We start from the raw sequence: 14,143 nt of genomic DNA, 5'->3' as shown, positions 1-14,143 counted from the left end.
TAACTGAGCATGCGGCGTAGAAAACGCAGTGAGCTGCAGCAGCTGACAAGAAAAAGAAAAAAGATAATGAAGGAATAAAGTATTTGATTTAAGGGATGACTCTCTGCCACTGTTTGGGTAATTAGAGAGTTAGGAGGGATGGGAGTGTAGCTTATCGCTTCTTCACGGTTCTTCAAGCTGTTTCTCATAGTTAAAAGATAAGTGTCTAAAAAGTAGAAGAGGATCTAGATCGGCATCTACAAGCTAGGCCTTCCAGACTTGCAATGGCTGGTATGTCAAGCTCCTGTCTGGACTGAGGTATGATATGTCGAACGGCTGCATTTTTATGAGGCGGGCAAGCACAAAAGTTTATAAGCTTCTGAATGAGCTCAAGACAGGCTACCAACCAAGCATATGAGCTCCTTATTGCATGCATTGAAGTGAATTTGCTGCAAATATGGTTTTAGCTGTTGAAGCAATACAAAATAACATGAAAAAAAAAAAAGATGGTTAGGGGAAGTTAGGAACGCTAACGCTCATTTCCCACTAGACACAAAAAAGGATTATGCTGCCCATTCAAACATTTCCCAAAAGAAGTAAAATGTTCTCCTTTAATTACTTGTAACCTTGCAATGTTTGTCTATGTTGATGAAGTCAAGTTCTGGTTGTTTGCTGCATTTCATTAGCATTCGACATTAGTGTTGTTGACAATATTGCATTTCTGCTCATATTTTTTGTTGCGCTAGTAATTAACTGAGGTTCATGCAATTCACTTCTAATGCCCTTTCCGGTGCTGTAGATACCTTGAATATCATGTTTTAAAATTGCAGTCCAGTGCTAGCTTGAAATTACATTAACCTCCCCTACAAGCAGTAAAATTGTCGTTTTACTTTTCTGTGTGTAAAGGGGGAGGGAAATCTCTCAAGGGCACGACCTGGTTACTTGTAATATGTTTTTTTAATAGATTCATGAGCTTGTTCAGTCATTTCATTTCGCAGTGCACACGCCCATTCTCACTGATTCCTCTTTTAGTAAATTTATTAAATAGCTCTTTACATCAGACGCTGTTTTAGACAACAAAGGCATAATTTCTTTTTTTTACATTGCTACATATGGGAGTAGGAGAGTGCCAATTCGGAGCTATGTTTCTCACCATACCTCGAAAGTCAGACATTAGGAAAAGCGCTTCTGATTAGGCGACGACGGAGGTCGTTTATTTGTAATCTGTATTCACTATATCATTTATCGCGAGTAGCTAGACTTCATGCACTGCTTGAACAGGCTGCCAAGGCTAGCAGATTTCTGCCTGTAATGGAGGCAATCTGCGCAGTGCAGCAGTAAACGTGATATCCAATGTGTTAACTTCTAAGGTAGAGTGCTCCTATGCACTGAACATTTGACTAATTTGTTTGCATGACAGGATCTATGCCCTGAAAGAATATATTACAAAACACAGGCCAGGGAGTAAAGCAAGAAACAGTGCTTGTGAGTAACTCGACGGCACAACCACTTGTTTCACAGCATTAACAAGTGAATTTCACATAATACAAACGTGTTCTCCATGGTAATGCGTCGCTTCGAAGCCAAAGCTGTTGTAATGTGGCTATAATTATACTGCAGCTATGTACAGTGCAACGGCAGCACGCAAAACCTATGTGTGTGCTGGCCGCTCCATGCTTTCGCGCCGCGTGTAGCAGACGAAGCGCCCGGCAAGGAGAAAGAGTTGACTGCAGCGCCGCTAGTTCTTGCGACCGCCACTTGGGACACACTCCTTCGATGGGTGGTATGGGGAGCTGTGAAACTGAGTTTGTTCTAGTAACGTTCGTCTAAGCCTTGGGCAACTACGCAACAGATACTAAATGGCTCAGAGAGGTCAGTAAAAACAAATTAAAATATTATTATATGACACATTTTTTCTTACAAAAGAAACAAAAACTGCATTCATTTCTGCGCGTGAATATTAACTTTCTAGTTCTATCTTATTTTTGTGCTTTAACATTTTGCCACACAGTTTGCCACATCATCATCATTGAGTGGATACCACTTACAATAGGCAGCTGCACGCGTTTTCTTCCAAGTAGCGCGACCTTTTGCATTGACCTTGGATGAGCTGCGAACGTTACAAGACCCGCATAAAGTGATTCCGATTGGTAACTCGTCCCGAAACGGCTTTGCCACAATTCTTGCGATATGGTCTGCGGGAACGCATTTTAATCAGACGCATTTTGGTAAAAAAAACTACCCGATTGTTTAAAACAGGCACTTAGCCGTGGAACGCTTCAGGAGGAATCACTTGTGACGCCATCTCTTGGCGGCGACATGCCAGGCCTCAGGCGGAGGCGCTGTCCATGGCTGTGGCGAGCATGGGACCGCGCCGATTGCCTGGTGCTGCGCGCGCGTGCAGCGATACAGTAGAATCTCGATGATACGAATTGCAAGGGAGCACGCAAAATATTCGTATCATCCCGAATTCGTATGATTCAAAACAAGTCAACATCCACATGGGAATGAATTGAAAATGAACCAAAGTTTATTATGGCGAACTACTTGCGGCCGAAAAAGTCCGTAATGCTTGTCTGCACTTTTTTGCTGTTGATGTCGCGGACAAGCTCCGCCTGAAAGGCATAAAACCGTGCCGCGGTTTCGTCGCTCACGCTGCTAGCACTTACGTTGCGGCGTTCTCTGCCTTTGACGGTGGCTGATCACACTCGTCATCAGCGTCACCATCGCTGTCAGGCTCACTTTCGCAATCATTCGCTTCATTGACCAAGTCTTCGATAGACCTCAGCCCCCAGGTCGCGACATTGTCGTCAGCGGTAACAAAGTCCCGAACCGAAGCTTCAGTTTCCAGATTGTCCCAGCCATCAATCGTGAGGTCTTCGTCTGGCTCTTGACAATCTCCTGCCGAAGCCGCAGCAAGTCCGATGGCAAATCCGCACTTTCTAAAACAGTTCGAGATTGTGTCTGAAGTTACACTATCCCACGACATGGCTAGAAAGTGCAAAGCATCTAAGAGACTGATCCGCAAGTTTGCTTCTTTACGGTCAATTTTTGCCAGCAGACACCTCACTAGAAGTCCTTTGAAATGATGTTTCACATTTCTAATTATCCCAGCGTCCAGTGGCTGAAGATGGCTGGTAGTGTTCGCCGACAGGAACCTGACTTTCCCGTTATTGAATGTCATTTCCTTTGGGTGGGCAGAGCACTGGTCCACGAAAAGCAAAATTTTCCGGTTTCTTGACGCCATTTTCCGATCAAGGCTTGTCAAGAACTCGCGGAAAAAATCTCCAGTCATCCACGTCTTTCGGTTGCCTTTGTAAAAGACAGGCAAACGCTCCGCCGATCGGAACACCTCGGTTTCTTCGACTTACCGATGACGGTAAGCTGGAGTTTCTCTGATCCATCCGAGTTGCAGCAAAAGAGTACTGTTACTCTCTCCTTGCTTTTCTGGCCGCCCTGGCATGCCTGGCCTTTTACGCACAAACTTCTTTCTAGTTGAAGGTTGAAAAAGAGGCCCGCCTCGTCGGCATTAAATATGTCACGTGGCGCGTACTCCGAAATCAGCGCCGGCAGCGTGTTCAGCCACTCATCTACAGCTGACTGATCCACTTTCTTGCCTTCACCTGAGACGACCGTGCCGCTCCTTAAACCGGTGCAGCCATCCCCCAGACACTTGGAAATTTTCAATTCCAAGCGAAAGCGCGACGGTGTCGGCTTTTTCACGTAGCACCTTGCTGTCCACGTTGACGCCGGCCGCTGTCACTTCGCGGAACCAAGTCAGCAGAACCTCTTCCAGCTTGACATGGGTCGCTGTTCTGGCCTGCTTCACGTTCGCACCGAAGTGCTGCACATTCTTCAAGATGACATCTCGCTACCCAACAATGGTGCAGAGTGTTGACGGTGCCAACCCTAGCTCTTTTGCTAAGTCGACACTCTTCTTCTTAGGGTTTTCGTCGACCCTCTTCAGCACTTCAAGCTTTTCCTTAAAAGAAAGGGCTTTACGCTTCCGCGACATTTCGGCAGCAGCGAACGCTTGCGTCTTTCTAACGTTTGGGCAGTTCACGTCACAGCGAACGACAGAAAGAAGCTGCGAACGGAGAACCGGAGAACTACTGTAGCGGCAGCCAGCGTCACAGTCCTCCTGGGAACAGCCGGCGAGACTTTTCGATAGACCAATGAGCTGCCAGCGAATGAGTGACGTACACGACTGGGCACGTGCTTCGCCTTGGCCGTCCTTGTCTAGTGCTCGTCGGTTTGCTACGAAAGGGAGGGGGGGGGGGGGTGGCTAGTGGGGTGAGAGGCGTTGGAGAGGAGAGGCAGCGGCCGCGGTGGGTACCCTCTCCCCCTGTGAGCTCTTGCGCTGAGCTGCTCGGTGGCTTTGTGCCTTTGTACAACGTTCGTTCCTATCATTCGCGGCGGGGGCGTTCCTATCATTCGCGGCGGGGGGAAGGGGGGGGGGGGGAGGGAGTTGGCGGCGGCCGCGTCGGTTATGTTACTCTCTTGAGGCCAGCCGCGCCGGCCCGCTCGCATGCACGACTGGTTTGCACGTTCGTATCAACCGCGGCAGGTTCAGAAACTTCGTATCACCCCGAATCTTAACGTATTCTATACAATGCAGTCCGTTCAAAGCATTCTTAAAATTCGTATCATCCCGAAATTCGTACCAGCCGTAATCGTATCATCGAGATTCTACTGTAGTAGATATCACCGCACGCTATTACGCTCTCAAACGTGAGAGCGGTGCATAATCCGGCGTGACGTTGCAAAGAAGCAGACCAACAGTCATTCGAAAACTCTAATACGTAGTAGCATTGCACAAGGGAGGCGGATAATAGCAGGAGTCAAAGGAAAGGGAGCGTCAACTTTTGAATGGGACTGTGGGATCTGTACTGCGCGTAGACGTGAGCTATTGCATTCAAATGTGCATCGCAGCAGAATCTAGCGACTAAGATAGTTTGTGAGCAATGCTCGGGATGTGTTGTAGGGCCCCTTTAAGAACTGCATGAAATGGCGCCTTGTCTATGGCTTCAATGTCCCCATTGACACTAATAACCAGACTGCATTACTTGAAGTGTGAGGGTTTGTTAATAAGTAGAACTTTGCAGTAAAATGTGTCCACTGAGGCTGACTATTTCTGCAAATATTTTTGCCCTATTCTGAACCACTTCTGTTCAGGGATTTTTCAAATACTGTCGCTGAAAGACGCAACAAGTTTCACTGGAAGGATTGGTTCGACAAAAACAACGAAATGCAGGCATCTATGTGTGCGTGATGTCCGTGCACCCGCATGTGTTCTTCCATCTTGTTTTCGTTGGGTCATTGCATCCTCTGAAACTGACAGCGCGTCGGGCACATGAGAAACGTGTCTTAGTTGTCTAGCGTCACGCCAGCGCGGTTGCCATGAAGACCGCCACCGCTAGTTAGTGGTAGATAGTGACCAATAGTGGTAGTTGGTGACAGTGATGATTGACAGAGATGACTGTGACTATGACATCATCACCTGGTGATGTCATGACCAGATGTGCCATCATAGTGTCACATCTGGCCATGTCTAATAACTGGAACTGACGTCCTGATGACGTCGCATCCAGTCATGACGTCACCAGGCGATTCACGCATATACGAAGCTGACCCCACCGCGCATTCGATCCAAACGTCCGTGCGGTACCGTTTATTTGGCGCTTCCTCAAATGCCGCAGCACACAGAAGTAGACGCAGTACAGCAGGCATCAGCGGCATTTCAAATTGGTTTACAGGAAAGAAAAGGCGCCGTATCTGTCACAATTCTCTGGGGACACCTTAACCGAGCCGTAAGGAAAAGGAGGAAAGTGGGAGTGAAAAAGAAAGAGGTGCCATAGTAGAGGGCTTTGGGCCACCACACAACAGAGGCTTTCGCCTCATCACAGTTTAGCGACTCAAAGTGACCCCTAGAATTTTTGCGCATAGGCCATAGAGCATTCCACAAGTATCTGTAATACCAACTCAGTCAAGCAGTAATCCAACTTATTCTGTAGTTATAGGTTTAGTTGCAATATGAGACCATGTATTAGTTTCATGAAAAAAGTATGAAAGGCATCAATAAGGATATCAATTCGACAAACTGTGAACCAGTAATAAACAATTATGCCGGCTGCCATCAGGACTCGACAAAGTTTCGTTGAATTTTGATGGGAATGGAATGCCAAAACATGCACGTGTTGCTCAATAGCAGTGCACAGTAAAGGATTTCTCCCAAGCAAACCTGGGCATGTGCAACTTTAAAGCCAGAGCAAGGCCAGTACAGTTTGATGGTGGATTTACATCCATGTTGATTTTCATTACTTATCGAGTCTGAGCTTTAGGCAGATTACAAGCAGCAGTGGGCTAGAGCATAAATGTTGGGTGGCTGCAGCAACACAATTTTTGCATTTCATGTTTTGTTCTGTTCAGATCAGTCCCTCGCACCAATACTTTTGCATGAACAATATTACTTGTACCTCCACTCGTGTGTTATAATGATAATCCTTGGTTAATTATCAGCAACATAACACCAGACTCCATATAATTAATATATTGCTTGTATAAAAGATGCTATTCCACACATAGGAAGGATGCCAACCACCCTGCTAATGAAATAACACAGGCAGAGTAGCTGTGCCATGAATGAAGGTGCTCAATATCCTTTCCACATACCAGCACCTAGTTGAATATCCAAGTGGTCCCTGGCGCTGCATGTAGGTAAGAATGGTGATAGAGCCTCAAGGGAAAAAAGTGGGCGCATATTTGCCACACTTTCCTCATTTTGAAAAATTGTGAATGTGAAAAGACAGCTACTGCGGAGTCACTTCATTCCTTGTGGGACTACGTCTGCAAAGGCAGCCAGGATGTCACCTGCAATTCCCATTTATCTTCGTGAATAAAGATTTTTCCAGATGCTTGTTAATCACCACAGAAGTCTGACAGTGCTTGCTGCAGCAACTGTTAGGTGCACGTACAGGCAAGAGACTTGGCTGAGAAGCACTCTTTCATTAGCAGCAAAGATCCCTCAAGGACAATGGCAACTGTTGCAGCTGCTCCAGTATGGCAGATGCGGGTACGCTGTTGGCATGGACACACATGAACTCCAGGCATGAAAGCTGATCCAGGGACACATCCGGGAAGCAATAGCGCATCAGCTGCCTGCAAAAAAACAAACGGCAGCCTATCAAACTGCACAGAAGAGAAACTGGAAAAACAGTGGCTCCAGTGAACAATATGTGTATAAGTGCTATTAATAGCCTTTCGTGTCACTGACAAGGACTATACTGTGCCACTGCTTAAAAACAGCCATGTCTTGCAAGCATCAACAACATCGTACAATGTAGTGGTCACCTTGTCGGGAAACGGCATGATGGCATGGGCAAGACAAACGCCCTAAAAATGAAGAACGATGAACTAAAAAAAATACATTGTGTGACCCATTGGGCCCCTTGTGAGAAAGGAACCTGTTGGAGTTCACAAGACACTCGCGACACACATGGGTGTTGAAACATCCATCTGCTTTTATCCATGTCGTCAATACTTGCTTAGTTTGCATTTTGGTGCTGACAGCATAATCATATACAATGACCACATAGTGAAGCAGGGAGAGGGAGATGTCAAGATACGCCAAATTTCCTACATTGGCAGCAACATTCCTTTGTGATGCATATTTTGCTAAAGTCATATACCAGTGTTTCTTAAATGGGGGTCTGCGAGGTGACACAAAAAGAAAGATCTTGTGATAGTTCTGGCCTGGCTAGATACAGTTTTGCAGGATTAAAAGCACGGAGGTTCAAAGCTGACCTTAGTTTCTCAAAGTGAAAGAAACGCATGGAGTGCAGAAACGAACAGCACACACAAGAGAGAGTGTGTCTATGGCATTTATTGATGCCGGCATCGGTAATACTCGAGTTCTGGATGCACTGCTAGACGAGGCTGCAATGCAAAGCGTTCAGGTGTCTGACGAGTGAGCAGTGCAGTGCTGGGAGGAGTTGAATCCTTTCTAGTGGCAAGCTTACCAGCACCGTCACGATTACAGTGCTCGTACTTGGCAGGAATTGCCTCGACAAGATCGTGCCTGCCGTCGCTGTCGCGATGAGCATGACCAGCTACCGCAGCTACGCCTTTATCTGGCCATCGTGAACTAAACCTGAAGCGTCGACGCTTCGTTGATTGCAGATGAGATTTTTCCCCGTCCTCTGTCTCTGTGGTGAGAATGAGGGAGTGGAGCAGGTGCGGCGCCCGGCATGCTTGTTGCTTCTTCGTTTGTGTGTGTGTCTGGTTAGCGGGGAAGCGGGTACGGAGCGGCTGTGTATGCTGAAAAGCTCACCTATTGTTGTTGCTGACAGCACACCCCGACACTTATTTGTATGAGTGGAATCGGCGAGCTGTGTTCTTGCTCCCGCTCATCTTTGCACGTGCAGCTAAGCATGGACACGTAGAACTCGAACTGGTTCTCACTATGCAAGTTAAGGGGAGATGCTACTCGAAGACACTTTTTCTTTAATATTTGGCTTACTGCTATGAAACTATGGCTATTAATTCAGTTTTTTATGTTGATTTCAAATCTGCAATTAGTTTTATTGTATGTTGCATACTTTTTTTTTCTGTTCAGTGACAATTTGCAACATATACACCCTTTTGCCTCCCCTTTTTGTCATACTGAACTTCCATAAACACACATCATTGATGGCTCATTTTGATTGATATAAGCTGTAGAGTACCAAAATATAATTATAAAGTACATGAAAAGTATGCTAATGATGTGGAAAATTTGAACCTGGCAAGTCTACATTTTCAATGTGGTAATTAATTTATTTTAATAAATATCTGATCAGTATTTATTCTTGAAAGAGAACTGCACTCGTCATACCTCAGAGAAAATGTGTGCAAAATTTCATTCAGATATGAGCATCAGAAGTACCAAAAACAAAAAGGGCAAACTCAGAAAATTGCCCGAAATTGCATTTTGAGAAAAACACATTTGAAGTTAAAAAAAATTGCATGTTTATTTAAAAAAGAAGGCTTCAATTCTTATCAAACATTGACAAAAAAGAAAATTGTCCATAAAGCAGCCACTGCCATTAGAAACTTCCTGCAGCATATGCCGCTCCCTCATGATCGTTGCGAGTGGACTCTGACACGTGCTTTTTCTCTTCAGTGTGTGGCGATTTGCTCTCGCTTCTGCAGTCAGCTTCGGGGACATTTGTTTCTGCTTTGTCACTTCTCTGGATGTGCCAAGCTATGCACATCAGCTTGTGGAGTCCAATAATTAAGGAAAATCGCACTAGCTACTCGTATCCAATTCCTATAGAATGGGCCGCCACAGCAGCTTTGACGCCTCATCGCAGGCTCTTTCCTCACCTTAGAAATGCCCAATCTTATTTTCCGACGCACTCACATACTCTAATGCAGCTCCAAATTCCTGATGGGAAAGGCGTCAGTTCTACTAGGCCTAACTGCCGTGGGTCGAGTTGTCACTGTACGATCCTCCGCCTTCGATTTTCGTCGACGTCCTCTATATTTATGAACAGAACGGTATTTCACTCCTCGATGACTGCACTGGTTCGATTGTGCCTCATCCATTAAGAAGATAAAGTTTCGAAACGGTCATCATTCTTAAACGCACATCACCATAGCATGGAGCCAGCAAGTGGGCTTCGCCACATGCATGCGCATGGCGGCCAATGGCGATGCCCGATTCGTACCACGTGATTTAAAAACCAGTGCCAGCGCTCGAAAAACGCGGTGAAGGCATGCTTTTTTAAAATTATTTCTTGCGTTGTAGACGCCAGGCAACTGTGGTGATTGGGAGAATGCGGCTTGGCTGATCTCCTCACGCGATCTGCAGCGGCCAGCAACCGCGCCATGCCGACCGCGGGGCGCTCAAAAATAGCATACTTTCGGTCATTTAACCGCCACCGTGTGCTCTTTAAACACAATTTCAGCCCATTTCCTGTTTAAATTCAGCTTTATTTTTTATTTTAATGAAAATAGAGATACTGAACTTGACAAAACAAGCAAAAACAAAAAATTAGTCATTTTCGAAAAAACCCGCGTTTTTCAACCTGAATCTCCATTCTGCCATCATTTCTGGTTTCTAACCCACAGAAGTTTTGGTCTATTGTTGCAGGTACTAAAAAGAATGTTCTCCAATTAATTCAATCAGGCGTGCCAGTTCCAACTCACAAGTGCTGTGAAATTCTGAATAATACCTTCTCGTCATTTTTTCAGCGATCAGTACTGCCAGATTTACCATTCTTATCGTCTCCAAGTTTTCCGCCTATGGATCCTATCTTGCTTGACTGGGTTGACATCAGCAAACTTATCAGAAATCAAAAAATTTCTTCATCCTGTGGTCCCGGCTTCATTAATTAAAAAATGCTAAAGTGCACTGAAGTTTTTTCAAGTGTAATTTTATCAAAGATGTTTGACCAGTCCTTACAGCTTTCTACCCCGCCCAAAGACTGGAAGGTGGGAAAGGTGGTTCCGGTTCATAAATCAGGCGACACTCATTCCTCCAATAATTATCGACCACTTTCATTGACATGCATTCCCCCCCCCCCCCCCCCCCCCCAGACAACCACGCACAAATATTCCCCAAAAATGAGATCACGCCGACACTATACAGGAAACCTCGCCGCACAGGAAAGCTGATTGTTCACGTGTACAGCGCTGAGTGGATTGAATTTGCCGAGATGCTTTTTGCGGCCACTGTCATAGAATGTGATAGTGTATTACTGCATCCGCCACTAACGGTAAATGATTTCCTGAAACCGAGGAAAGTATAAGGGATTTCTGATGTGTGTGATGTTAATATACAACGGTAAATTAGTAGTGTAATTATTTTGTTTTGCAATGCGAATAAATTTCACCGTGTGAGAGAACTTTTACACACTTGACAGAATTTACAATAATCAGCGATTAATTTTCAGTAACGTTAAAGTGCAAGCTACAAATTACTCGCTGCGAAGACATCGTTATAAACTGCGCATGGGTACTGTCATGTTCTGGGAAGCAATTTTACAGGCTGAAAATTTCTTTTATCACTAATTATTTAGCAGTGACTAAATCTTACGCGAAGTAAAATATTAGGGTTGCTTCCAAAACAGATGCCGGATATAAAACTATTCCGAAAGAAATGGAGGTCATCTTATCATGCGACTATAAAATTGTATTTATTCCAGAACTAAACACCGATATTTAAGCCCGCATGAAGTTGTTTTACTCCCCTTGTCAGAAATGACCAGTTTGCTCGGAAGACAGCACTTGGACGAAAAGGAATTATAATGATTATAATAGGCTACCAGTAAAGTGGACTGATCTAGGTGTATTATGTAATATTTAGGGTAACAATTAGGTGCAGGGAATATGTTTCCCAAACATTCGAGCATTTCTCTAAAGCAAAATGTGCTCACTGAAACTTTTACGGATGCACAGAAGCCTTCAACAACAAAAAAAAAAAAGAAGAAAAGAAATGCATATTGGCTCGGGTTTAACGCATGCAAGCGGCAACGGCTATGCCGGATGATTGCAGAGGCTGGTATTAATAATAATAATTGATTCACAGGAAGAGAAAGGCGCAGTATCTGTCACACTTACTCTGTGGACACCTGAACCGCGCCGTAAGGGAAGGGATGAAGGTGGGAGTGAAAGTGGAAAGAGAGAAAGGGGAGCCGTAGTGGAGGGCTACGGAGCAATTTCGACCACCTGGGGATCTTTAACGTGCGCTGACATCACACAGCACACGGACGCCACTTCGTTTCGCCTCCATCGAAACGCAGCCGCCGAGGTCGGGTTCGAACTCGGGAACTCCGGGCAGTAGTCGGGCGTCTTACCACTGCACCACCCCGGCGGGGCGCAGAGGCTGGTATTAGTGTTTTTTTTTTTTTTAATTATTACCACTACATTTACCACGTGGGAATGTTTATTGTGCAGTCAAATCCCACAGCAGAGAAACGCCTTTCGAAACAGTTGTGATTGAATCCCCCGTTCTCGTAATCAGCAGTCGAGCGCCCTTACCATTGAGACACCGCGACAGAGGTTTAAAAGAAAAGAAAAAAAAAAAAGTACTCACACAACTCTATCGTGCATACAGACGGCATAGTAGACATAGAGTGGTCTGTTCAAACTGCATTCTGCTATATGAAGCAGTCTGCGGTGGCATATGTTTTAGTAGCTGCGGTATTCCAAACAGAAACGGGAATATGCGATTTCTGAGCGTTTGCATTAACTTTTAGTGACGGCAGCGACCTGTTTTGCTTTGACACGGCGGTAACGACAGTACCACTTCGTTTGAGACATTGCATGTCAAAGGATCTCAAGCGCCGAAGACCGCGATGGATGATGTCCTTATCCAAGCATGACATGCTTGATACGGACAAGTATTTTTTTTTTAATGAAGCGTGGGGTTATAGGGACCGGGCGCCCGTAGTATGGCGCCACCGTCGCCTCGGTGGAACAGCGCCGCCCGCGGCGGAGTGCCGAAACAGCGGAATGCCGAGGCAGCTGAGCGGCGCAGTCGTTTCCGTTCTGCGAGGCATTTTTGAGCCTGTTCCTACCCGTCGTTTTGCGGTGTGGCTTTGAGAGCTTTGAGCTGCGTTGAGTAATCGCAAGGAGTATTGTTTGAGCGAAAAATCTTGAAAAATAAAAGGGCCGTTCTCGGCAGGGCGTGCATGCTTTTTTTTTTTTTAAACCGCGCGGCGCATGGTATTTCTGTTATATACTCGAAAATGCTGCGCGCGTGATTTCACCATGCGCTAGGAACACCTTCTTTAGGCACTTGTTAAGGTGACTTCGAAGACGGGAATTGCGCCTGCACTGCGCGTCCATCTTATATTAGGTCTAGTCGAAACCTGCCTGAAGATCAAATACCGCCGAGCCGTGTAGCCGTGGCGCCGTATTTTTTGGTAATAGCTAGGCTCAAACGATTCAGAGTAGAATAATAGCAAATGGCATTCCAGTTTCAACATTGCAATGAGAGCTGTAAAAGGAGAAAAATAAACAAGCAAGACAAAAGTAGGATCCTATTTATGGTTGGAATAGCAAACACACATATACTTCCAGGACTTCCTGCACAATTACGCTACAATAGCTCACTAAACCCGGCCTTAAGACTATCAAACTTAATCATAATATAAGCCAAATGAGTAATACCACCTCAGCATCATTTTTACATATACGACAATGCTCTTGTTGAACACGTCGGAGCTGCTACATATAATTGACTTAGAAAATATTATACTATACATGTCTTTCTCCCGACATGCTGCGGAGGTTGTGAAAAGAAAAAAAAATTAATTTCCTGCTAGCGTTCTCTCAGTGCAGGAAGTTCAATGCGATTGACCGCACCTGCCTTGAACATCTGAAGGCAATAGTCCAATACTGTCAAACTGTTAAATACAATAGAAAAAACAAAACAAAAACAGTGTGATGTGTTGTAAGATAAGACACCGACCCCTAAGAGAGCGTTCTATTGTTAAATGAATCCCTCTTATGGCTCGTTCGCTAAGGTGGTCTACTTTCTCGGCGTACCACGAACTTGCGGGGCCGATACCTAGCTGACCTCGATACCTGATGAGTGTGAGGGGACACGACCATGTATGTAGTTTTCTATTTGCACGCAAAGGGATCCGGATAACTGAAAGCCATTCCTTTTACAACTTTGTCACTGCACTTGCCAGACTGCTGCTAAATCTGTTTACATTGGCCATAGAAGCAATTTCTGAGAGAGTAAAACGGTCTTGTCATACTACGCCACAATCAGGAAATCTCACGTTAACTAAAACGCCGATAAGAAACAAATGTATTTAGGCAGGCCAGGAAATGGGCGCTGCTGAGAAAATACGTAAAGCCGTGTCAGGTGCAACGTGAATGCGAAAAAAAAAAAAAAAAAACTGCTACACGGCCTTCGAAATTAAAAAAAAAAAAAAATGCTACGTTGATGCTCGTTCCCACACATTAAATTTTGCGCCGAGAGGCGGCGCCACCCGTACAGCTGTCCGGTCCCTATAGACTGTTCATATTTGTTTTGCAAGAGGCATTTAGGTAAGCAAAAGCTCACAGGAACCGCGAAACAAACAAAAACAATCCTGTACACGCCACATGCGCGCGCGTAAATCACTGCGGGCTGGCACGCGATGCGAAAACGCATCCACACTGAGTA

At 45.3% G+C, this 14,143-nt stretch overlaps 1 protein-coding gene across 1 annotated transcript in view; it reads right to left on the bottom strand.

Annotated features, from left to right (window-relative positions):
- Positions 1-6,969: 6,969 nt before the first annotated feature.
- HPS1 (Hermansky-Pudlak syndrome 1 protein) overlaps positions 6,970-14,143 on the bottom strand; it is a 117,803-nt gene continuing 110,629 nt past the window's right edge. The window contains exon 14 of the mRNA XM_084591641.1: positions 6,970-7,137. Coding sequence (XP_084447767.1) covers positions 6,987-7,137 — 151 coding nt within the window. The 3' untranslated portion in view covers positions 6,970-6,986. The remainder of the gene's footprint in view (positions 7,138-14,143) is intronic.

The sequence above is a fragment of the Amblyomma maculatum genome, chromosome 1, assembly GCF_055883805.1.
Source record: "Amblyomma maculatum isolate TAMU_Amacu chromosome 1, ASM5588380v1, whole genome shotgun sequence".
NCBI lineage: Eukaryota > Metazoa > Arthropoda > Arachnida > Ixodida > Ixodidae > Amblyomma > Amblyomma maculatum.
The sequence above is the reverse complement of the archived record's forward strand: the minus strand, read 5'-3'. Positions and strand labels throughout refer to the sequence as shown.